The 26,030-nt window shown below is 41.8% G+C and overlaps 1 protein-coding gene across 3 annotated transcripts in view; it reads left to right on the forward strand.

Moving 5' to 3' along the window:
• ZC3H12C (zinc finger CCCH-type containing 12C) overlaps nucleotides 1-22,298 on the forward strand; it is a 46,805-nt gene extending 24,507 nt beyond the window's left edge. For all 3 annotated transcript variants that reach the window (XM_056328574.1, XM_056328573.1, XM_056328572.1), the window contains exons 3-6: nucleotides 10,356-10,495; nucleotides 13,333-13,567; nucleotides 14,477-14,583; nucleotides 15,342-22,298. In XM_056328574.1, coding sequence (XP_056184549.1) covers nucleotides 10,356-10,495; nucleotides 13,333-13,567; nucleotides 14,477-14,583; nucleotides 15,342-16,738 — 1,879 coding nt within the window. In that variant the 3' untranslated portion in view covers nucleotides 16,739-22,298. The remainder of the gene's footprint in view (nucleotides 1-10,355; nucleotides 10,496-13,332; nucleotides 13,568-14,476; nucleotides 14,584-15,341) is intronic.
• The last annotated feature ends 3,732 nt before the right edge of the window (nucleotides 22,299-26,030 follow it).

Here is a 26,030-nt window from a genome sequence, read left to right on the forward strand (position 1 = left end):
ACTGAACCCAGCTCTCCAGATGTGTCCAAGGCTGAGCAGAGGGGAAGGATCAGCTCCTTTGACCTACTGGCAACACTTTTCCCAATGCAGCCCAGGAGGCTGTTGACCTTCTCTGCTGCAAATGCACCTTTCTGGCTCATGGTCAGCTTCGTGTTCACCAGAAGCCCAAGAACCTTCTCTTCAGAATTGCCTTCAGTGGGTTGGCCCCCAGCCTGTACAGATGCCTGGTGATAGTCCTCCCCAGGTGCAGGATTGGCATTTCGCTCTGTTGAACTTGCTGGAGGGTGCCTGTTGGCCCATTTCTCTACGCTGCTGGGATCCCTCTGAATCTCGATACACCCACCTGGTGTACTCCTCCCAGCTTTGGGTGCTCTGCAAACTTGCTGAGGGTGTACTCTGTCCTGTTATCTAAGTCATTAATGAAGATGTTAAGCAATGCTTGGCCCAGTAGCCATCCCTGAGGTACAGCAATACTGACTGGCTTCCAGGTGGACCTTATGTCACTGACAATCCTTTTTGAGTGCAGCAGTTCAGCCAGAATTCAGTCCGCCTCTCTGTCTCCTTATTTTGCCCATATGTCATTAGTTTGTCAGTGAGGATGTTGTAAGAGACAGTGTCAAAAGACTTGTTAAAGCCACAATAGAGTATTAGGAGGCTATGAGGTTGGTCAGTTGTATTTTCCCTTCGTAAATCCATGACTGTTGGATTTGGAACTGACTGTTCCAAATCACCCAATTTACATAATTTGTTGGGAAAGGGCTTCCAGGACCATTTGCTTCATCACATTTACAGGGATCAAGATGAGGCTGACCAGCCTGTAGGTTCCTGAATTATCGTCCTTGCCTCCCTTGAAGACAGAAGGGGTATTTGCTCTCTTTTAGCCCTTAGGAACATACCCAGTCACCACTGCCTTTCAAAGGTTACCAGGATTGCCCTTGCAATGACATTAGCCAACTACCTCAACACCCTTGAGTGCATTCCATCGACACCCAGCAGCCTGGGATTGTCCCATTTCAGTGTTCCCTAACCTTTGCTGAAGGAAAGTCTTATCCTGTCACTTCTGCCCAACTTCTTGCACATCAGGGTGGACCAACCTGGGTGGAGGTGATCCTTGAAAATCAGCCAGCTCTCCTGTGCCCCTCTTCTCTCCAGGGTCATGTCACACAGGATTCTCCTGAACAGGCCAATATCTGCTCTCTTGAAGTCTGGGGTTGTGATCCTGCTTTTTGCCTTGCTCCTTCTTCACTTCCCAAATTCCACCACTCGTGGTCAGCAGCCCAGGCTGCCTGTGACCCTGACCCTAACCTTCACATCTCTGACCAGTTCTTCCTTGTTTGTAAGTACGAGGTCCAGCAGGTTCCCTCGTTGGGTCCTCAGTATGCTGGGTCCTTACCCATGTTAAAAGAAGTTACCATCAATGCACTCCAGAAACCTCCTGGATTGCTCACGCCTTGCTGTGTTGGCCAGCCTGTTGGCAAAGATGCTTTTGTTCTGCTTGGTCAAGTGGATCCCACCTTTTCCTAGAAATCAGTCCTTGGTTGCCAAAGCTGTTCCCACGTTTGCAAAAGATGAGCCCCTATTGCTGATGCCAGCTGTGCAACCAGTTGTTCACTGACAGGATCTGTCCTTTCCCCTTCGAGAAAATAGGTAATAGTAAATAAGCACTTTAAATACTTAAAAGGAAAGATTTCAGAACAGGGGTCAAAGCAGTGGGAGAGACACAGGAATTCACCTGCAGTTTAGGCAATCTTGTTCAGATTTCTGTGTCTAAATATCTAAATTACAACTAACTAACCTATATTGGCCCAGTCCATCCTTTTCTTTCCTCTTTGCATTTCTAAGCTGTGACCAGTGAGTTCACTTTGGAGTTGCTAAAGGGATACGCGCCTATTCCCTAAGCAAGACTGTAGATAGTCTTTTCAGGGATATTCTTGGGAACTCTCATATTCTCGCAGAAATGGGTAGACTGTGATCTGTATTCTTACTCCCATGTTGCTGTAATGCACTTACTTGATGATACCATTTACTGTTGGAATTATTCTAGATAATAACTGCTAATTTTCCTTTAAAGGATGTATTTGATGGGGGGGGGGCAGGCAGAAGTTTTGTGGAGAAGGTTGAGGTGAGTGATGTCCAATATTACAAGTAGGATGAGACAGCTGTCCTTCTCTGGAAGGATCAAACACTGAATGGTGCCCTGTCTTTCCATTGCATGACTAATTAAGGATGTGGTTTCACAAAACATCTGAGTGACAGAGTGACTTACTCTCAGCCACACATCTATCTCGCTGCCAGGGATGCTTTCCTACCTGCATGTCATCTAGTGGCTGCACAGCTGCAAAAGGAGTTGATTCAGCTTCCTAATCTTGGGGGGGGGGGGGGAAAGTCAGAAAGGGTTATTTTTCCATTAGACCTGTAAACGAAACCCAGTGTTTTTGTGGTTGGGAGAACAGCTAGGCTAAGTCTGACACAAAGGAGGAATGATGTGTCTGATTATGTGACTGGATGTTCATGTTTGTGTATCTGGTGCATCTAGTCAACTGATGATGGGTGGATTTGTGAGTTCCTTGAGGGCAGAACAAAAGGAGGCTTGGACTGGAGTAGTTTACTCTAGCCAGCATGTATACTGGTCTGGTCTGGTGATTACTGTTCCAGACAAGCTGCTTTAGCAAATTGTAGTTAAAACCACCAAAAAACCCCCCCAAAAACCCAAAGCAAAACAACTCTCATTTTTTCTGCCATTTGGTAATGCTTGGTAAGCTTTCCTTGTACTTTAAAATGGCATTGCTGAAAGTGATTGATCATATGTATCTTGTGTACTTCAAGTGTAAAGCTTTGATATTGGTTGAAGAATATGAATTTGTTCAAGTTTTAAAACCAAGCAAACCCTGTTTTTCAACTGGATAGGAGAAAGGTGGCTTTTGTAGGGTATGATTTGAAGAATTGCTATTTAGTTTCTATGGGATACTTCAAATCTGATCTTGTTCTTTTGCTCTTCTAGGTTTCATGGTGTTGACTTAATCCTTTTCCAGAAGAGCAAAGATGACTACATGTTTAAGCCTAACACACACAAAATCTATTGTGAGAACGCTTTTACAGATGAGACTGATTTTCCTGTGCATGCATATGTGTGTGTGTGTGTGTAAACTTAAAATATGAGCTGAACAGCAAATTAGATAATCCCCTAAGGCAGCTGTGAAGCTCTTGATAGACACTTCCCACAGCTGAGAGTGAGGCTGGACTAAGGGATAGGACCTGGGATTCAGTCGTGCTGTACCTATGTTGGCTTTCCAGAGAACTGTGTAGCTCTAACCCTTCTTCATAAGGCTGGGGGTTTCTTGCACGTAGGTAATGATGTTGTAATGCAAAAATCTTCATTTAGAACCTTAGTCCACGTGAGTGACAAAGGCATTTGTCTGTTGACATAAAAATGCATTCAGGACCTTATCTAGCGTAAACTGCATGACACAGATACTAGACAGGTAACACATTTCAGTCAATAGTGGTTCTGTATCCCTGTGTGATGATTTAAGCTATCCTAAATTTTCTCGTAACATCACTGAGGTGGGCAAAAGGTGATCTCTGCCCATCCAGAAACAGCAAATTGTCAACTTTCATCCCTACATCTGTCTGTTCTCCAGTGTGTTCTTGGATCTGCTCTTCATGCATTCCCAGCTTCCTCAGCTGAGCCACTGCAGTTTGAGATGGAGGGGAGAAGGTCCGATTTCTCCACAAGGCAGCAGAGGCAAGGTTTTGAGGTTCTCTTTTGGCCCTTTGTCTTAAGACTTCCATTCACTGCTGAGGTTGAGAAAGAGGGAAGTCATTCTGAAGAGAGAAACGCACTGCAGCGTATTTGTACAGTCCTTTTCCTTTGCTTGTCCTTTTCAAAGTTGGGTTGCTGAAAATTGCCTAAAACTGGTTATTGTTGTGATACTTCTGTTTGCTGTAATCAAAGTCAGTCTTTTGCCACCAAGAAGTAAGGAATGAGGAACAGAGTTGTTAGTCACAAAGACAAGGGGAAAACTTTAGCTGTTTAACTATTTTATTCATTTGCTTTTGTTCCATATTTGTTAGTTTTCCCTGGCTACCCTGGGTGCCTTCAGACTTTGCTAACAGTGAAAAGAATGGGTTCTAAATTTTAGATGTATACAAAACTTTGTTGAAAACATGTAGGCAAAAAAGAAGTCTGCTGTGCTTACAGAGAGTGCAACATGAAGATGACACTGATAAGCAAATAATCAGGTATTTTACTTGCTGTATTATAACTATTAAGACAACCGCTTTCAGAATTACATAGACAGAAGAACTGAAGTATTTTGATCATGTGTCATCTGGGTTTGCAGGTTGAAATCAATTAACCTTGTTTTGAGCAATTAGATTCTTCTGCAAATGTCACCCTTAGGATCCCCAGGCCACAGAGGTGATGCACTTCAGTTTCCCCTTTTGGAAAACCTTGACCTGTATATTTCAATGATGCTTGTTGGTACTTCATTGCACAAGGGAAAACACCATACGAGATAACCATTGCATACTTAATTTTTATTTGTAAGAGGTAGATGCTGATTTTGGGGGGGTTGTTTTTTAGTTAAATGTTTAGTTAAAAGTTGGCACACAAAGACAGGTGCTTTACAAGTTTCTTACAGCTTTCATGCCCAGCCATCCCTCCAGCTGCAGATGTTTTAGGTGCTTGGTGGCATCAGAAACGGCCAGGCCTGGCAGATGTGACAGAGACCACAGTGCCATTCAGGAGTGGCATTCAGCTGGAGGAGGTGCGAGATACTCGAAGGTGCCTAACCAGCGTTAGACATTTCTGGGCAGGCAGCTGAGTCTTGTCCCAGTGCGTTAACCATGAGGCAGGTCATCTGGCCATAGTAAAAGGTTTGCGGATACCCGGTCTGCATACAAGTTTTTGCACAACTGTCAACCAAAAGATGGTTTGGTTGTCTTATCTATGCCATACGTAGTTTTCATATGGTAATTTAATGGCATATGTATTTTAACAAACAGTTTAGCTGCATTAGCCTCTTCTCAGATTGTGTGTTGTTGCACTTGGTAGGCATGATTGTATCTGGGCACCTTGATTCAGACATCTGTCTTTCAGTGGCACCGGCTGCCTAGTTTCTGAGATTATTTTGAGAAATCACTTTAAGGAATAGATAAAAATATTTTTCCAGCAAGTAACAGTGATGTGGATAGGAGCTAATCACTGGCAGCTTTGAGTGTAACTTCTCTTTGCCTGTTTTTGACCTCTTGACTGCTGAGTGTGTGTCTGGTGACTTGCACTTGCTGTAGTCCACAGAGTGCCCCAGCACTGGAAGTCCTACAGGCAAAAGATGTTTTGAAAGATATTATAGTTTCCAAGGAACTTCTTCCTTCAAAGACCACAAAGCACTGGAGTAATTTGTCATGGGCTAATGGAAAAAAAAATGTTTGGGAACTGTTTCATCGGCTTTGTGTCAGCACCAAAATATACATACGTGTGTATATATATATATAAAAGGAAGAAATACAGGACTGATAGAAGGCCCAGGTTACTGAGAAATAGTTTGGGACAAATTGTTTCTGTGATTAGGAAATTAATAGAGCTTTAAACAAATAAAAAAAAAACCAAACAAGCGATGAGACTAGTGACAAAATCAGGCTGCCAGGCTAATGAGTCACTAATATGATACAGGGTGGAAATTCTTATCTTTCTATGCTATGGACTGAACACTGTTTTCCTCCTATGACATGATAGAAGAAAATTGTTTTGTAACTCTAAATTTACCAAGCAGATCTGTGGTTTAGTTCTGTTCTTGCTTTCAATCAATATACTTTTACGTGGGAAGTACCTTGATGCGTCCAGTTTTCAGTTTATATATGTATAAAAACCTGTATGTGTATCGCAACACACACTGTAGATGTCAGCTAATAATGTGTATTGTCATCACTGTGTGTGTTTTCTGTAGTGCTCTGTGTTGGTTTGAGTATTGCATTAGAGCATGCCAGAAGTCTTGCAACGATTGTATGTAGTCAGTGTTTTAGGAGTGTGTACAACAACTCTTTTCAAGACAGTCAGTTGAAAATCTAGTTTGGGGGCTAGGAAGGTAACAGAAAATGAAAATGTTCTCATCAGATGTTTTATCACTTTCTGCTAACTGTCCTAGCCTAGAAAATTCTTGATTGATTTTTTTGCTCAGGAAGTGTTATACTGCCTTTTTTCTTTTTCATTCATTTAAAAATAAAACCACAGCTATCAACAGGCCTAATATTAAAGTGGTGATTAAAAGGATCGTTCATGCATGGTATAAAAGAGAAATAGGTGCTTGTTAAGGAATATACTTTATTTTCCTTCAACTAAAGGACTGTAGATTAAACATAGTCAGCAAGCAGAACCAAAGCAGTATACAATGTCTCACCCAGGGCTACAGCTGTCATCCTGACTGCTCTGAGCTTTCACATACTTCTGATAATTGGGAAGAGATTTTTAAAAGAAAGTTTCTTGACAAAGAAATACAAACAGTTACCCTCTTTTTTACAACTAATCAGAGGGGAAGAAAGTCAGAAGCAGCAGCATGATTTCAGTCTTTTCACCATATGATGTATCATAAAGCTGATAAAGCACAAAGATCACAAAAAGGAGAGCATCCAATCTGCATGACAACAAAACAGAAGAAAAGAACAAATTTTAATTGCACATCTTTTTCACAGACTTTCTCACTAGTCATTTAAATTTCTTGTAATTTGTATCCACTCAGATAGAAGCTTAGGCATGTGTCTGAAAAGGAGCGGAAAAAAAGTGAAGATTTATACGAGCTGTAAATCCACTTGCTCAGCAATGCAGAAAAGCTAGTATGCATTGTAATGCATTTCCGATTTCTGTTTTGTAGAGTTTAAATATATTTAAAATTTATGTTCTGGATGAAAGAACTTTAATAGTCTGTATTAGGCAAGAGCAAACTAAGGAGCTGAACTGCCTGGTCTTCCCTCTGCCTTTCAAAGTGTGACTTGAATTCCAACCTGATGGAAAGAGATAGGCAGGAACATCCATTTCTTTCAGAGAGGCCAGGATTTCATTCCAGAAATGATTTCTCAGACTTAGGGGAAGAAACATACTGTTATTAAAATGTCTTAACAAAACGCTTGTTCGCTGTCAGGAGTGAGAAGTGGTGTTATCCATTTGAAACCATGGAGATTGTTTAGAGTAATAACACTACAGTGATTTCAGTGGAATTTAGTAGCTGAAACAACCCTTCCCGATTGTTTTGAAAGGGATTGCAATATGGCTGCACGTGACCTGCTGATAGCATGAACAGTAACTTCTTGTATCAGGCTTTGCAAAGGAGGCCTCATGGCTGCCCACAGGGTCCTAAATGCACACCAGGAGTCCTGGTTTTTTGTTGTTACAGGGAGATGTAATTAGACTTGCCACGGCTGGAAATGCTGTTGGGCTTTTCTTCTATGCATGTGTGCATTTCAGTGTGAGATATCGGTGTGTGGTTTCAGTTCCCATTGCTGGGAAGTTATGAAATCCACAAAGATACTGCTTTTTCAGCCAAACAAGCACAAGAAAAATTGTGTAAAACAAAGCCTGGAAAAAATACTGCTATGTGTTTTATTATTATGGTGTTATTACAATGTAATAGTGTATTACATATTATCAAACAAAACAGGGAATGTATTATTGCAGAGGCCTATAACCATAGCTAAATAGCATATTGAAATACATAGATGTCTTTCTCCTGACAGTGTTCCTAATATAGCCCTATAGGCACAGAGGATGGACTTAAGCTATCCTTGGAGTACCTCATGTGTGCTGAAATCTACAAACTTTGGTTATCATGGCCAGCAACAATTGCAATATCTTTAGTATATGATTGTTTCCAGGTCCTGTCTCCAGCACCATTAGAAGCAGTAGTACGGTTCCTCACTTAAATCCAGATGATAGTAGTGGGCTCATTTCCCCCTTTTCTTTTTCTTCTTTCTTTCCCTCTTCCCCCCCCCCCCCCCCCCCCCTCGCTTTTTCCTTTTTTTCCTCATTTTCTTTTGTTAGGGGCCTGTGACCTTCAACACAGCCTCTGAGGATGATGCTTTGTGAGAGGTATTAGCCATGACTCATTCTCTCTTGACACCTAGACACAGGTGAAGGCTTACACCACCCCCTTTGCAGGCTTCTGGAATCTGGACATTGTTCCAAAACTTTTCTCACTTTTACTGTGGCACTTCATCCATTGCACAATTACTCAAACTCCTTCAAAATACAAAGGACCATAAAACAGTGCTATGTTTTAGAAAGCTGGAAATAGTAGGTACTTTAAAAAGGTCCTACTGAATGAAAAAAAAAATTTTTAATTTCTGGTGGTTTTATTTGCCTCAAAAGCATGTTAGTTAAGTAGGAGGATCCCCATGAATATCCATTATCATATTGTTCCCTTCACAAATCACTCCACAGTGAAAGAATTGTCTTTTACTTTTCTGGAAAGCAGATTGTGGCATACCTGCTATATACAACAAGTGACAGGTAATGGCTTGCTGCCATGCTGCTGTTGTTTCTTCCGCTACACAGAGCTGTAGGGTTGCAAGAGACCTTGCAAGAGTTGGTGGTCTCCTGTGCATGGAGAACCCAGACTGTCCCAGAGGAGCCATCTGACTTGTTTTGCCAAGTGTCTGGTGAGGAGGTCCCAAAACCCATGGGCAGACTGTCCCATTGATCAGTTAGAAAGTTTTTTCTAACATAGCTTAACTGTTCCTTACGCTAGTTAAAGACTTTTCTGTCCTTACCCAGTAGGACTATGGTGGGTCAGCCGCAGCTTGCCTCACCAGCAGAACAGGAGGAACAGGAGCAAGAAAACTCATGGGTCAAGATAACAGCGATATCGTTCACCAGTACTGTTGCATGCCAAACACTCAGCTAGGGGAATTTAACTTAACTTATAACCAATTAACATAAATACTTAATTACTGATTCAGGTATTGGATAACAAAAAAGACAAACATTAAAATACTTAGGGGAAAAAATATCTTGCCTTTCTCCAGTCTTGCTTTGCTCCAAACACCTGTCCTCCCTGCCACAGCATCACTCCAGACACCCGTCCCTTGTCATGGCTGCAAGTGGCACTCAGTCCCTTCAGAGATGCAGTGAGCAGTGTGGGGTGTTGGGGTCGGGATGGCACAGTTTTTCTCTGCTGCTCCTTCCTTCTTGCACTTTTCCTGTTCTCCACCAGCTGCTGGTTGCTGTGGGGGTGTACCTGCTCCTCCTGGAACACCTTCTTCTCTAGCCTTGATGTTCCCTCATTCCTTTCTCCTCTGCTGTGGAGCTGGCTAGAGCTGGGCATGCCGGGCATGGGGTGGCCCCTGACCTCTTCTCATGGAGGTCACCCTGCAGCCCTTTGTTACCAAAACTTTTCCTTAGACACCCAATGGTTGATCACTGTCCTCTTTTTTTAATTACCACCTGTATACTGAAGATTGTTTTCTTCTTCTACAGGCTGCCTTTTTTCTCCAGATGAACTAAATGCACTTCCTTCAGCCTTTCCCCATAGGTTTTGGTTCACTTTCTTTTGGATTCTTTCCAGTTCATCAGTGTCTTTTGTAATCCATCATACCCGAAACTGGATGTAGAAGTTGGCTGAGGACTCATCTGCCTGTAAAACATGACATAATTGCGTCTCTTGCTTTACCTCAGACAGTAATTGCCCAACAGACGCACATCTTTTGTTTTGCTTTATGTCTGATCAGTTTCTGCTTAAACCCTCTCCACAGCTTTTTTAATACGCAATGTATTTCTCCTTCTGAAGTGCAGTACTAAGCAAATTCTTAGTTTTGTTGTGTTGATTTTGGACAGTCTCTCTGGTTTGCCTAATCTGTCCTGCAGAGTGCCTGCCATCCCCTTGGGCTTGGAGACCTTCTCTCTTTGTTCAGATGGGACCTCACAGAGCTCCTGCAGCGGGAATTTGCTGTCTCTTCCCCTGCTGCCGTGCACACTGGTGCTCAGTACTCATCTGCAGCCGTTCCTAAACACACAGCACTCTTTCATGTTGGTATTTCAGGCCTCCTGCTTTCCCTCATCAGGTCTCTGTGGTGCCTGTTACACCCCATAATTTTGGTTGGGTTATGAGGGTATTTAACACTCCCTACTTAGATTTTTTCCCTTTCTTGTTGAATCTGTGTACAGATGCTAAAGATGTTTGGAAGATTTAGTATCCCTCTCCCACACCATTTTGCAAGTGATGGCAGTGTTTGGGCAAGGCTCAGTCTGACTCGCAGCTGCCTTTAGAAGCCAAGAGCACAGCTTTGAGAACTGCATTTTACTGTGCTCAGTTTATAGTCATAGAAAAGCATAGTCATATAATAAGGAATTTTAATGTGTGTTTCAGCCACGGGAACAAAGAAGTGTTTTCTTGTCGAGGAATCAAATTGGCAGTAGACTGGTTTTTGGAAAGAGGCCACAAGGATGTTACTGTGTTTGTGCCAGCATGGAGGAAAGAACAGTCGAGACCTGATGCGCTTATCACAGGTAAGCTCTGTTCCACCTTCGCTGGTTGGTTTGATGCTTTGCACAGTATGAGTGCTACTGCTCAGATGAACAAATCTTTAGAAATAAAACACTATTATAGAAAGTATATTTGGCGTAATGACTTCATTATGGTCTTCCAGAGGGAAGCAGACAAAGCGATGCCCTCTCCCCATCATCCTTTTCTGTTTCCCTGATAAGTTTTCCATTAACGTTGCTACTTAACTTCTTGAAGCATCTAATTGCTGTTTTTAAAATCTATTACATTCATGTAGTATTGGCAGCAAAGAGGTTTGAAATTACTGATTTTCTGGGTGATCTTTCTTGCAGTAAGCAGGTTCTGCCGGTCAGCTGTGGTGAGTCAGTGCCACACTTGGGGTTATGTGAATTATCCTGACAGAGAGGAAACAGTTCCTCTTTGCATCATTACTATGGACAAGTGAGACAGCTTTCAAAAAATTTAATTCTGAAGGTGTTTATCTAGAAGAAGAATCTGGTGTAGAGTTATTTATTTCTTGATTGGACTAATTGATTCTGTGTGAAGGCTGGAGAGTCATCCTCCCTGTGCCCTAAAGTTGAAGCAGAGGAGAATTTGGAGTTAAAAAAACCTCTAGAATTTAGGGGAGAGGGGGGATTGAGTTTTGGGGGGGGGGGGTTTGTTTGCATATTGGTTTGGTGTTTTGTTTTGTTTGTTTGGGGTTTTTTTTTAACATGGCTACCTTTAAAAGGGGGGGAAGCTTTTGAGAGTAGTAGCTATAGTTTGTAAAATAATATGGAAACATGTTTTGATTACCATGTGCATTTTCAAATCTGGAAAGATCTTCACAACACTTAATTTCATTTGCTTCGTTGCTACTAGAATCTATCATGTTGATGCAGGAAAATGTTTGGAAAGTTGTTATCGTCCCCTCATCACAGGCAGCGTGAAGCCTTTCTCTTGATGCCATTCTCTTTCACTGTACTAGTATTTGAGGTATGAGAAGAGCATGGGCTAAGTAATAAAGATTTGGCTATTTACATATAGATTGTGACATCTACTAGAGCTGTGGATAGGGCTAGAAGCCCCAAAAGGAGTTTCAAGAAAGTAGCAAGACTTAGAATTGACCAGGTGTCTAGCAATGAAGAATCTGTTTGCCACGGGTCATCACAGACCCTGAAAATGGGGGGAAGATCAAAGCAAGTATCTTCTGTAAAGCAGAGGTTCTTCAGTTTTCTTACCAGCATGCAGGGAGCCTCTTTGCTACCAGTCTGGTGAATTATATTGCACTGACACTCCCTTTCCAGACACATGCACCTGAAATACGCCGCCACCTGGAATTTTGAAAAAGTCTTAGATGACTAACATGAGAATGGTTCTAGACTGTCAGTATTCTTGGACTATCAGAAGCTTCTTGGACTAAACAACAGCTGCATCTTTCTTATTATTACCTGCCAATCATCACATGGCAGATTTTTTTATTCTTTTTTAGTGGGGGAAAAAAATCACCTTCCATCACACTCTTATTCATCATTTACCATATGACAGGAGACAGGGGGTGAACCAGAAGGCTGGATTTCATGTAAAATCTTGTGCTTTTTCTATTAAGCAGATAAATGTTTGTATCAAGTATATTGCTTATATGTAATGTTAATTCTGTATTTCTTCATGTTGGAGTCTTTTTTTTTTTTTTTTTCCTAGATGGAACATGTTCCCTGTCAAGTTTCTTGTGCTACAAAACAGTTATTTGAGATCTCAACCATTATTAAGAGCCATGACTCATTCGTTGTGCAAGAATCTTGCGCCATTCTAGATGTTGCCTAGCTTTTTGTTTATTTTTCTTCCATAGCTTGTCTGCTCTGAGGAGAGTGATAGTTTGGAGAATCAACACAAGGGGTATGTGCCCCAGTGCTCTGTACAACCGCCTTAGTAGCCTGAGCGCATCTTTCAAAGCTCTTTGAGATGTCCAGTTTCCACACAGAGAAAGAGAAAATGCTTTTGGATAGGTGATTGGTAGACTGTGTAGGACAAGAAGGAATTACATAGAACATTAAGTGCTTACTTAGCCGGATTAAAGAAAAATCTGTTTGGATTTGATGAGACCTTATATATAAATTTGTAAACTTTTCAAGGAAAGATACATTCTGAACTATTACTGTAGGTAAAAGAACACCAAAACCACATTTGCTCTTGGTTATAGGATGACATCAGAGGTCTTTTTGGGGGTGCTGTTAATGTTTGTGAAGAGCCTGAGTGTTTGTATAGAACATGGGTTTTCTGGTCCTTGTGGGTACTAACAGTAACGCCTTCCCTTTGTAGCCAGAGACTTTAATGAGATGGTTCCATTAACATGAGCTACCGAAATTATTTCAGTTCTTGCTGGGTACCACAAAGAGATGGAAGAGGTCTGTTTTTACCAAGGAGCTCAGTTACAGGAAACCCTTGACTATACTTGGGTGTAGCCCTCCTAGACTGAAACATTCATTAATGTTTAAAACCACCCTTTCAACTGGAGGAGTTTTTTTCATAGACATTTTGATAAGTAGTGTTTCTTTTGAACCACAGCAACGTGAACAAGGTCTCCTGTGTTAGTCTTAGAGAAATGGTGTGGAGCAGGAGGTTTTGTTTTGTTTGTGGGGTTTTTTTTAAAAAGTATTGCTAGTTGACTGCTGACTGTGACTTCATCAAATGCTTTCTGCTGGACTGTAACCATTTAAGATATGTTTAGTCCTATATGCTTGGATTTTCTTCATCAAATCTAATGTATTTGGAGATTAAACAAACATCTTTTTCTTTTCTGTCTTTTTTGTCTTTTTCTTTTCTGTCTTTTTCTTTTTTAACTTTCAATTCTTGTTCCTTGTAGATCAAGAAATCTTGCGTAAATTAGAAAAGGAGAAGATTCTTGTGTTCACACCATCCCGCCGAGTGCAAGGGAGAAGGGTGGTGTGCTATGATGACCGATTCATAGTGAAGTTGGCCTTTGAGTCAGATGGCATTATTGTTTCTAATGATAACTACAGGGATCTAGCCAATGAAAAGCCTGAATGGAAGAAGTTCATAGATGAACGCTTGCTGATGTATTCATTTGTTAATGACAAGTAAGTCATTCTTTCTTTATACATGCCACTAAAATAATTGAGGAAAGGACAGTTTGAACACTTGCGTGAATTTCTTACCTTACACCCAAATCATTAGGTACCTGTAGGAAAACAGGAGGAATAGTCAGTCATAGATTTGGTCTTCTAATTAAAAGTACTCAAACTCTGGTTTTTGCTAGTGCTTTTTTGTAACAATATCTTTATATCTTTTTATGCTCTTTTTCTCCTGTGTTGGTGTATGCCAATGTATATTTGATGTATGCTATGGTATAATATTCCAGTTCTCTTTATATACTCCACCAGCATTTTTGAGTGCCCGTGGTTAGACCCCTAAAATCCTAGAGTCATAGAAAACCCATGCCAGAATGAACCTCAAGAGGTCTGTGGTTCAGCTGTCTGCTTCGATCCATCCATAGTATCTTCATACCCTGGCATACGTACCAACTGCAATTACTATTAGTGGCTTCTTTTATTGGGAAAGACTTAGTACTCTGCCAAGTAGACACTTGTATTTGAGTGCCTAAATACTGATGCAAAAGTCCCAGACAATCATGATTTTGCAAAGTTAGTTGTGGCGTTTTGAGAAATTGCTGCCCTTACTTTGATTTAGGAATTGGTGGTGTGTAGCTCTGCTTTGCCACAGAGCGGTCAGCTGAGCTCGAGTAAAGGTGTCTGAAGCAGACTAGGGGTGTCCACACAGTCTATTTCTATGACTCATCTCTCAGGCAGTACCTGCAGCAGAAAGGTGGCCTTTCAAAACAGCTCTCAAACTACTCGGGCTCAAAAATGTCAGCATGGCAGGTTATGGTGTAGAACACAGTCATGAGGTTCTTGCTCATTGCATGAGGAATATGAAGAGGCTCATTTGCTTCCATAATACTTTTTGTTTGTTTGTTTTATGCTCTATAGATTTATGCCTCCTGATGATCCTCTTGGCCGCCATGGTCCAAGTCTGGACAATTTTCTTAGGAAGAAGCCTATTGTACCAGAACACAAGAAGCAACCATGTCCATACGGTAATTTGGTTTAATTTACCAGTTTTCTGTACTGCTGGGACTGGAGACCAAGCTCCTGCTTTACTTTAATACTGCCAAAAATAAAAGCTTTTTCACAGAGGTTTTTACATTGTTGTGTTAGTCTGAGAATGGTTGAAATGCTGAGCTGATGATGGAAACTGAAGCGATTTTATTCATGTGCTAGTTAGAGAAATTTCTATCTACTAGTTGAACTAAAGGAACAACTCTATTAATCATTCATAGGAATAGATCCAAACCAGCACCTAAATTCTGCAGGCTTCAGAAAACCCTTTTCTAATGTGATTTGGTCATAAGACATCCAAGTTTTCTTCCAAAAAATTGATGGAGCTGTCTCAAGTTTAGCTATTGAGTATCCCTATGGGAACACCACCGTCTTGACTGAGCTGAAACCTGCTGGTGTTACGACTCTGTGGGACTTTCCTATTAAGTTTTCTGCTCTATATCTCCTTGGCCCAGTAGAGCAGGTGTGTACAGACATGCTGACAGCGTCACATTCAGCTCAAAACGTGGCTGATAGTGTTGGTCTGCATTCCTAGAGTACGACCTGCAGCACACTGCCACTGCCTCCTTTTCTCCACAATACAAGAGGAGATCTTAGATCTCACCCTGTCACACAAAACCATTTGCAAGATTTTTCAAATCATCAGTAAAACTTTAAATGAGGAGCGTTTCCATTGTTTGATGATTAACAGAGTTTGGTTGAAGGTTTTTTTATCTGATTATGTTTGTATTCATAGGGAAGAAATGTACCTATGGGCACAAATGCAAATACTATCATCCAGAAAGAGGAAATCAGCCTCAGCGGTCTGTAGCTGATGAACTTCGTGCCATGTCTAGAAACACAGCTGCCAAAACTACAAGTGAAGGAGGACTGGTAAAAAGCAATAGTGTTCCCTGTAGCACTAAAAATGACGGCACTTCTGAGCTGAAGCGTGCTGCTCCAAAGAGGCAATCTGATCCTAGTATAAGGACTCAAGTCTATCAAGACTTAGAGGAAAAGCTTCCCACCAAAAACAAATTGGAAACCAGGTCTGTACCTTCTTTAGTTAGTATACCAAGTTCCTCTGCTGCAAAATCCCAAAGTACTGCACCTTTAACTAACGGCCTTCCATCTGGAGTTCACTTTCCACCTCAGGATCAAAGACCACAGGGACAGTATCCTGCAGTGATGATGGCAACCAAAAATCATGGAACGCCAATGCCTTATGACCAGTATCCAAAATGTGAGTCTCCTGTGGACGTAGGTTATTACTCTATGCTGAGTGCGTATTCAAATCTAAGTATATCTGGTCCGCGTAGTCCTGAAAGGCGCTTCTCCCTGGACACAGATTATAGGATTAGCTCTGTAGCTTCTGATTGCAGCAGCGAAGGGAGCATTAGCTGTGGCAGTAGTGATTCGTACGTGGGTTACAGTGATCGCTCTTACATGAGTTCGCCGGACCCGCAGCTAGATGAGAATTTGAAGTGCCAACATATGCACTCCCATGGCCGCCTTAACACTCAGCCCTTCCTACAGAGCTACCACGAACCTCTCACACGAGTGCAAAGCTATAGTCACGAAGAACCAAAGCATCACCACAAACCTCCAGTTCCATACATGGCTGTGCATCTACAGCATCCCACAGTTGGTGCTCGTTCTAGTTGTCCAAATGACTACTCTACGTCTCAGAGTTCATCACATTCAAAGACCATGCATCTGGGGAGAGCCCTCGTGTCCACGAGAATAGACAGCATTTCAGACTCGCGTTTATATGATAATTCTCCATTAAGACACAGAAAGCCTTATTCTGGCCAAGACGGGCTTGGAAGTTGGGATAGGCAGAGTTATGGGCTGGATGCATATGGCTACCGCCAGACCTACTCCTTGCCGAGTAACCCCACACAGCCGTGTTACGAGCAGTTTGCCTTCCAAAGCTTACCTGAACAGCAGGACCAGACCTGGCGCGTACCTTACTGTGGAATTCCTCAAGACCCTCCAAGGCACCAAGACACCCGGGAGAAGGTTTACATTAACCTCTGCAACATCTTCCCCCCTGATCTTGTGAGGATCGTTATGAAGAAGAACCCTCACGTGATGGACGCTCAGCAGCTCGCTGCAGCTATCTTAGTGGAAAAATCTCAGCTAGGTTATTGAGAGATGATGCATCTTTGTGGTGTCTAGTAGTTTTCAGCTCAGCTCTAACGCTGAGGGAGGTTTGCTACAATAGCATTTGGGATCTCCTTCTCAGCAAGGAGGTTATATAGTAATCCGTTTATGTGAAATACTGTATCATGGAGTCTGTGTGTATAGCCCCATGCATCAGAAGTACCAGATATGTTTTGTGTTCTAGTCTGAAAATTTTTAAATGGCTATTTTCACAGCTGGAGAATGTTCCAGTTTAAATTTATATATATATATATATAAAAAAAAAAAATGTGGTCTCTGGTTATAATCTTTGGTGCATCAGGGGTTTATATGCAGCACTTTCTATCCTTGTTACATGTTGGGATTTTTGTTTTCGTTTTTAACTTGCTGGGTCTTTGTCCTTGGGCTGCGTGGTATTAAAACAACCTGCAGAAAGAGGATTTTGCTATTTCTGGCACGCAATTTTTCAAGCCAAGTTTTTGAACTTTTTACAACACCGTGTGTATGTTTGGTTTTTGTGAGCTTTTTTGTGCTATAATCATCTTTTTATAGGAAACAAAGATTTACTACAGCACTGACTTCATTTTTTTTTTAAACAAATAATTGAGTTACCAGTTAAACAGTGAAATGGGTAACAATATATTGGTAATTTATAGTATGGCACTTTTCATTGCTTGCTTTGTTTTGTTTAAATAGTTAATTGTATTGTTGATGCATTCGATTAGTAAAATCAAATGCAATCAGACAAGGAAAAAAATTTTTTTTTTCACTAATTTATGGGTAAGAGAAAAGCCTTATTGCCTGATTTTCAGAGGTGCTGAGAATTTGCAGCGCCTGTTGAACTGAAGAGAAGCTGCAGATGCTCAGAACCTCCCCAAACCAGGCCACCCTGTTTCAGTTCCCGTGTGTTGTTACCAAGCTGTGTGTATTTCTGGTCAGTAGAAGGGGGCCTGAAATTGTAGGGTCCTGCTTAGCTGTTTTATGTGGGGGTTTTTCTTTGTATTGCTGCACAAGTGTACTGGATAAAATATGCTTTTCATAAAATATTTACCTGTTTTTAAATGAATTTAATTATCTCAATGCAATTTTGTATTTAAGATACTGTTTTGATTTTTCTTGCTATTTATCAAGGCTGGCCTGAAAAGGTTTTGTGTGTTGAGGATATGCAACATTATTAACTGCACTATGGTAATGATATTGTAGCTCAAAATAATAACTTAAACTTTTTTTTTCTTTCTGTTTTGCCTGGGGAGGGGAGGGTTGCAGAGAGAGAAGATACTGTTATGTGTTCCTGAAGTTAGTTTTTGGTCTGTTGCATCATTTAGGCCTGATTCTTGCCACAAATAGTGTAGTTTTAGAAACAGACAAACCAAGTCTGTTTTAGTATTAGTAAGGGATATTTCTGGTTTTAAGTCATGGGTTTTACTAGCACCTCGTAAGCTTTTATATATATATATATATATACATATAATAGAAATAGATTTTGCAATTGATGTCAGATATACTTGCCGACAGTTTTAGGTTTCCATCCATTGTAATGATGTTCAGCATTAAAAAAAAAAAAAATCACAAGTTTACACTATTACTGCTGATAATTTTGGTACACTTGCTGGAATTTAAAGTAAGGCCCTGAAGAACCAGAAAGTACCTTTTACTGTTGATACAAATTGTATCTTTTTAACTGAGAACTATTTTGATTTGTAGATGTAGTAGAAACACAAATGTATAACTATAACTAGTCTTTTGGGCAACATTTTATCCCTTATTTAAAAATTAGAGATTTCAGACATAGAGTAGACTTAGGCAAGTAAAAGTAGATAGCTGTCTGTCTCAATTTCACATATTAAAAAGAAAAAAGAAACTATTGGCATCTTCTTCCTCCCTCTAAAATCTTTGTAGTGGGAACTCACTAAAATAAAGGTAAAATGCTGCCTGAAAATGATGTCCAAGCACCTTTGAATACGAAGATGTTTTCACTACTTGTGTGACACTGTGTGTTGCAGCGAGTAGGGTTTGGGTATACAGTAAATGCTTCTAAAGAGCATTGTGCTTATAGACATATCCAATAATCTGAACCATGTTCAGCAAACCAATTCAGGACGTAGTGTTCGTGCAGCTTCCACTGCTGATGTGCTGCGGGATCTGCCATTGCCTGTCCCAGCGGCGGTACCAGAGGGGCTCTATGCCATCTGTCCTGCTTTACCTGTTTAGGGAGAGGACCTCTTCACCTGTCGCAACAGTTTTTCCCTGGATTTGGATGGTCGTGATCTGTAGAGCGTGTTTTAATGTAGAGGTCGATGCAGCGCTGATGCTGAGGTTTGGACTGGGAAATGGGTCTCATCTTAGTTGTACACTAAGATTTTTTTAAATTGAATTACACTCAAGTACTACACCATAGTGTAGATGCATCTGTTTTAATAATGCAAGTATTATATTTGTGTTTTTTAATGGGTTTCTACATTTATTTTTTATGTAGGAATTTACTTCTGCCGAAAGTTGAATTCCTTTAAGCATGAACAGAAACGTGTATGTAATAGAGGCATTTTGTCTTTTTCCCTATCGCATGAGCATCAGAATGCTTCCTACCATGTACATGAAGCTGTCTGGCCTAGAGTGTTGGCTCAGCAGGCTTAGCCACGTTGTTAAAACGGTGTGAGGAGACGTGTGGGGCTGTGTGCTGCAGTGGCCAGGCCTGGGTTATCATGGCACTGATTGCCTCCACATACGTTTAATGCAGTATTGAATCCCTGAAAGTGTGGTGATTGCTAGAGAATTCTTGTAATAGGTTCTGTGCTTTGTACTCAAGCACTGAAAATGCTTTAAAAGTAGAAGTAAATTGGTGGGTTTTGATGTTGTGCAATGATATGCTAGTTCCTCTTAGACTCTGTTATGTTGGGTAAAGCAAATTTACTGTGGACAAAACATTGGTGTTGGTATTTCCTTTGGTTTTGCTGTGATAATAGAGAGAATGAGGAGTTGTTTGTGAGCTCCTCCACACGGTGAAGAGATCAGTCTATGTATTTAACAGGCTTTGGAGAGGGCACCAGTAATAAACATGAACGCAATGATACTGGTCAAATACTACATTTGTCAACGTAATTGCATTGATGCAAATAAGTGAACAGTAACATCCCGTGTTACTTAAACAATAGAGGTGGTTCAGTGATACTGTCTTTGCCCCAGCTGAGTGCTAGAATTGCAGCGAAGGATGAAGTACCTTCAAGTTAGGCCTGTCCCAACACTAAGAAGAGGGCAACACTTTCCCTTTTCTTCGGTACTTGAGAGTTGGTTTGATACTTAGCAGAAACTCCCTATTTTTAGATACAGTCTCAAGCTATTACAGCTACATCAGTAATAGTATATAGATACACAGTATTTTGAATGCACATTCACATTAGGCATCTGTCTACAAATGTTTTGTACACAATGTGTTGCCGATATTTAGAGTTCTAAAATATGTCCCATGGATACCTAACTTGGAGCTAAATATTCCCGGGCTATGACAGTATTAATGACTTCGTTGTCTCTTTTTTAAAAAAAAAAAAAACCAAAAACCAAACCAAAAAAACCCCAAAAAAACAAAAACAAACAAAAAACGTGTACATGTGCGTGTATCACACTCACAGGTACTTGGCAAGTGGGTTTAAGACTACTGTTAATAGTCTGAGGTAAGATAGGTATCTTCTCAGGTGTCCTGTTTTCTTTGGTACGTCTGAATTGTAGCCGGGTTCTCCACTGCAGAATAGCTCTGGGGAGAGCCAAAAGCCTGATGTGTTCATGTGATGCCCCAAAAAGAAGGCGTGCCACTCTGGGGAAGCCCTTGAAGGAAGGAGACTTTTGTAGCCTTGGAGTATGTGGACTGTTGTTGAGCTGTTGATGATCTTCTGCTGTGAAAGTCATAGCTAACACTTTTCCAAAAATATCAAAGCTATCAGTGTAAACCAGAGTACCTCACTTGGAATGGAAAGCTGGGGGCGCTCGCCCCGGTAAGGTGAGCACCAGAGGACTGAACGCCTAGGGTGAGAGAGAGCACAGCATCTTGCTGCAGTAAGAGACTACTGAAACATCTATCAGTTTCATCAGTTGATGGTTTGACCAAGGTGTTTTTGATGTGTAAAGCTTGAAAAATGAGACACAATGCTTTCATACTCTCTGGAGCATTTAGAAAAATACCCAACTGACTTTTCATTGCTACTGAAAATTTAAAATACTGTGCAATTAAAAAGAGACCATTTTTTAAAATAAAAATAATTTAGAAATTATTTATTTTGATTTACAGTGTGACTCTTGATAATTTATTCCATGCATTATAAGGCCGTGGTGGAGTGCCATTTATATTTTTTATTTATCATAGGAACTAAAACTGCTGAAAAGAAAAAACAGTACGTTTAAACTTAAAACAAAAGTCTATAGCCTTGTTTAGTTTTTTAGAAAAGGGCTGTGGTTTTATAAATGTGAAATCATGCATTTTATATACTTTGTAAACTTTAGAGAAGCATAGTTTAAGAATTTTGTTCAAATTAAATATGTATGTGCACATTGTTTAGACTAACCGTGTAACTAATCCTAAAATCATCTGTGTTAAATGATTGTTCCAGCTAACCTTTTGCTAGGTAACATGAGATGTTTAGACTTCATCTTTACATGTTCTAGAATACATTTCATATATCTTAACGCTTTGTCAGAAACTGGTGATCTAGTCACCTGATCACACATTAAATGTCTGTTTGCATGTGAATGATCGTACCGTGTGCTGGGTTTTCCTTGCAGTGCATTACAAGGTAATACACTAGTACACATGAAGTACACAGTAGATGTTTATAAAGGCACTATATCAAATACAGCGTGTTGCTCATGGTCATGCGTATGCTATAAATAATTTTCCAGCTTCCATTTTCAGGTCTTAAAGGGTTGGCATAACTTGCTCCCAGACGGAGGTGAGATCTCACTGGTGCTGGCAGGTCTTTTGGCCAGGATTGCATTTTGTGGTCCTTGAGAACACCTACAAACCAAATCTACTTGGATGCTTAAGCACATCCATCCTTGGTGTTCCAATCTACTCTTCACCTTGTAAAACAAAACCTCTCCGCTTTTTGTAGCTTTTTTCTTTTGGTCTCAGATGAAGTCTAATTTACTACATTAGGTTGGCTGGTTGGTTACTTTTTTTTATCTGCATGACATTCTTAATGAAACTGGTATTTAAAAAATGTTTTACCGGAGTATTACAGAACATCCTGCAAGGAAACAGAATTGCAGATACAGCAGCAATAATTGTGTTTTGTAGTTCTTTTTCCCCTCATTATCTCTGTACTTGTGTTGAGTAGGTGAGATTTTAATGCTGTCCTGAAGTCCTTTCTGGCAAAAAACCCCAAAACAATTAGTTAATAATGTTTGGGCTACTTGATAAAGCAATTGTCAAACTGGCTCTTCATTCCTTCACTGGTTGTTCTGTATTATTTCTGTGATGTGACTATTCACATCTTAAAACCACCTTCTAAACCATACAAAAAACCATGTACATGGATTCTGCTTTTAGAGAAAAAAAATAAAGATTCATTTTCCTCATTGATGGGCTGCTTTTGTTTCATGAAAAAAAGAAAAAAGTCTCAAGAGCAGTTAGCAGTGAGTTATAGACAGCTCTGTGTTGCAACCTGCATGACAAAACTGCTCACTTTGAGCAAATTTAAACAGAGTTTAAAACCTATAAACAATGATAGATTGTCAGTTAATTTGTAATGTAGTAATTCATATTTAATAGGCTCTTTCCCCTCATTTTGCTTACTAAGAAAACTAAAACTCTGGGGTTGAATAGCCGCATCAGTCATGTAGTAGCAGAATTTGGATTTAGACTTTGTGCCAATGGACCTGGTCTCCTTTCAAGTACTGCTACACATCTGTTCGTCTTCCATCACACAATTATGAGTGGCCTAGCTCAGAATATTGTAGGGTAAATAGAACAGAATTCAGAATAGATAGAAACCTATGCAATAGAATAGAGATAGAGTGCAAGGATACAGCAGAAGCTGCTATAAGCTGTGATAAAACGACTGTTTGGAATACATGGAGCTGTTGAATTGTATTTTTGCACAATTGCATCACCTTCTAGGGCCAGCGTGCCAGACTTGCTGGGACCCCTTTTCTTTCCCCCCGTAGCCCCGTGTGCAGGTGCGAGAGCAGCCTGCCAGCCCTGCAGTGCAGAGCGATACAAATGCAGATGGAATGAGCAGTTGGCCTAAAGAAAAAAACAACCTAGCGTAGCGTTGCCCTTCATCAGTTGTGACCACTGGTGATTTGCTTCATGCGTATGTTTCGCACAGCTGTGAGCATGTGCTGTTTTAGTGTGTCCAGCATGAGCGTATCATATGACTGTGCCTCCTTCCAGGGCGAACAGAGGCGCTGGAGTGAAACGGAAAGGTCCCTCCCCAGCAGCTGGGTGGAAATATTACAGCAGTGTACCTCCAGGGATGCTGACCCCAAAAGTCATCGTGGTGTGCATGAGCCACGGCCGCGCACAGGGCAGCAGAGCGGAGGAGTGACGGGAGGCTGCGTGCGTGTGATGTGAGGGGCAGCAGGTGCTTCCCATCCCAGGAAATACCGGTGCTGCCCGTGCCGCTGCTGATACGCTGTTCGGTGCCGGGTGGTGGCTCCTTTGCAAGCTCCAGCATGAGGCTTCCTGGTCTGTAACACACCATTTTCTGCGTGCATTGCATTTTTCTGATCTGCTACTGGACTCGGCCCCCTCGTGCCTCATCAGAGGTCAGGCAGTGCTACTGCTGGCCCAGGTGCGCCCATTGCCATCAGCTCAGCTGAGCCTTCACACTTGCTGCGTGGAAATACATCATTTTTTCTGAAGTGCTGTTTGAACTGTGGCAACTGCTTTTCAGTAAATCAATGCTTGGAGCTTGAGCAAAAAGCATGTATGTAAACAGGGGGAGGACTCGGGGTGGGTGAGCACGTCTCCAGAAAGAAAAAATGGATCGATGACCAGAGCCGAGATTTCTTTGGCTGCTGCTCTGCACAGTGCAGCGCTGTTGGTTTCTCTAGCAGCTGCTGAAAGTCTCTCTAAAGCATTTACATTGTGTTTCCACATGACAGATCCAGAAATCTTCTATTTTTAGTAGATGAGGAAATTAAATAGCATCATTTGCACACTTTTCAAAACAGTATCATATAATTCACCTGGCAAGAAAATGCAATTTTGGAGGGCAGAGGCTCCATCCCCCAAAGCACACATAAAGGACGGACTCACTTCATGGTCTCAGAGGTGCGAATTACTTCTGCTGTATTTATCAGGCTGAATAGGGCTGGCTGAAGACCCTGTCCTGCTCTGCTTGACCTGCAGCCTCCACCCAGATGAGTTAAGATGACAGGTTGCTTTTCTTGCAAATTGCTGTTCTCTGGAAAGCGTTGCTTAGGACAAGGGCAGAGAAAAAACACGTTTCATGAATTTTAGATGCAGAAGCAAACCGCAGGTGGGAGACATGTTGATGCTATGCTGCTCCAAAGCTGAGAGCTGTAAATCCAGAGAGCTGAGGAGCAGAAGGTGGGGTTGAGCAGATGCCCAAGGCCCTGCCACAAGCATCAGCTTGTTGTCCCTGCAAAGAGTAAGAGTAACGGGGCCTGGGGCACATCCAGAGCACAGGTTGTAAGCCCAGTACAAGATCTAATTAACAGGTTATAACTTTTCTCTGTTATTTAGTTGTTTAGTACACTGAAGTTGGTTCTTGTAAAAAAAAAAAATAGTTGCTGCTTCCCTGGTTGCATTGCTTGCTTCCCTATTTGACTCCCGACCGTAGGATGCTCCAGCTCTTGGTCTTAAGCTGCGGGATGGTACCTGGTGGGGGATGCCGGGTGACCATCCTGCTCTTCTCTCCCTTGAGGGGGCCAAGCACCCCCAGAGCCCCACTGGCAGCCAGCTTTCAGCCACAAGTGCCCTAAAAATTACTTCATTACTGAACTCATTGGCTTATGTTTGTGGTTGTGATGCTGCACGCAGCTCACTGCAGCACACAAAAGTGCAGATCCACCTGCTCTGTCCCATACAGTGCATACAGCATGTCCCTGGCCACATTAAACACTGAGGGAAGCACAGTAGAAGTGCTGAAGCTGATCCTGACTGAGGAACTGGTTTAAACAGTACCCCCAGCTGTAACTCCTTGTTTAGCGAGACCTCACAGCCGCTACCACAGTCATGCTTATTCTTTATTTTTTTGAGGAAACCGGTATGCTGGATGATTCAGAGGAGTTGCAAAGAGGCAAGTGTGATTTGGGATGTCCCTGGACACCTTGGTTTCTTCAGTGGTTTGCCGGCTCAGGTTGGATTTCATTTTGTGATATTGCTTCAAGAATGCCAACCAAACCCAGCCTTTTTCTGCTCAAGACACCAATGGTGCTTATGTTGTCTGGTTTGGTCTCTTCGGATGGCAGTTGCACCACTGCCCAAGCCTCTGCACAGCTCTGAGTTCTCCTTTGGGCTGATCAAGGAAAGTGAGTTTCCCCAGTTCAGTCAAGTCTTCTAGTCCCATGAGGACCTGCTTGCCTGCATCATACAAGACAGGCTTGGCGAGTTGAGTCATTATCAGGTTACAAATGTCTCTTGAAACTGCTTCCATGTGAGCCTGACAGGCATCACAGCAGCTCCTGATGCAGGTTGATGCGTTGTTACCTCAGAGGTGAAGGGCTTCTGTCAGTCATCCTGGAGCTGAAACCTGAACTAGACAACCTGCATGACCTTGTCTAGAGGAGCTACAAGAGAGGCTGCTGTACAACCGCACAGGGAGGCTCCTTGCTAGACCATTTCTGAGCAGGACAAAGCATCTCTTTGGCTGGTCTGGGCACCGTCCTTCAGCCTCACAGGATCTTTGAGCTCATTCTGCACTGAAGAAAGGGATGAGAGTTTTTCTGCTCCAGTGCACGAACTGTCCCCTTCACTCCAAAGGTTTGCTGTGACTGTAGAGAAAAAGCTGGCAAGGAGCTGGGCACATCAAGAGCACATGCATTAAATGCCACCATCATCCTGCTCTCAGTGCAACAACAGAGGACCTGTGCTCGGTAACCCCAGCACCCACTCCTGAGACACCCAGCATGGCAGAAGGAGCAGCAGAAGTGTTGAAAATGATTCAAATTTCCTCTGCTGAGCAGGTTTGTCACACAGCCTGTTTCACCATGCCTTCCCAACCACACGGCAGCTCCCGGAGTCCTTCAGCCACCACCAGGGAGGAGTTGCTGCCCTGCATTTCTCTGCCCATCCCTGGGGGTGTGAAATTCCTGCCCCTCCGAGGAGAGCTTGGAAGAGGCTCCA

This window comes from Falco biarmicus, chromosome 2 (genome assembly GCF_023638135.1).
Source record: "Falco biarmicus isolate bFalBia1 chromosome 2, bFalBia1.pri, whole genome shotgun sequence".
NCBI classification, from domain to species: Eukaryota; Metazoa; Chordata; class Aves; order Falconiformes; family Falconidae; genus Falco; species Falco biarmicus.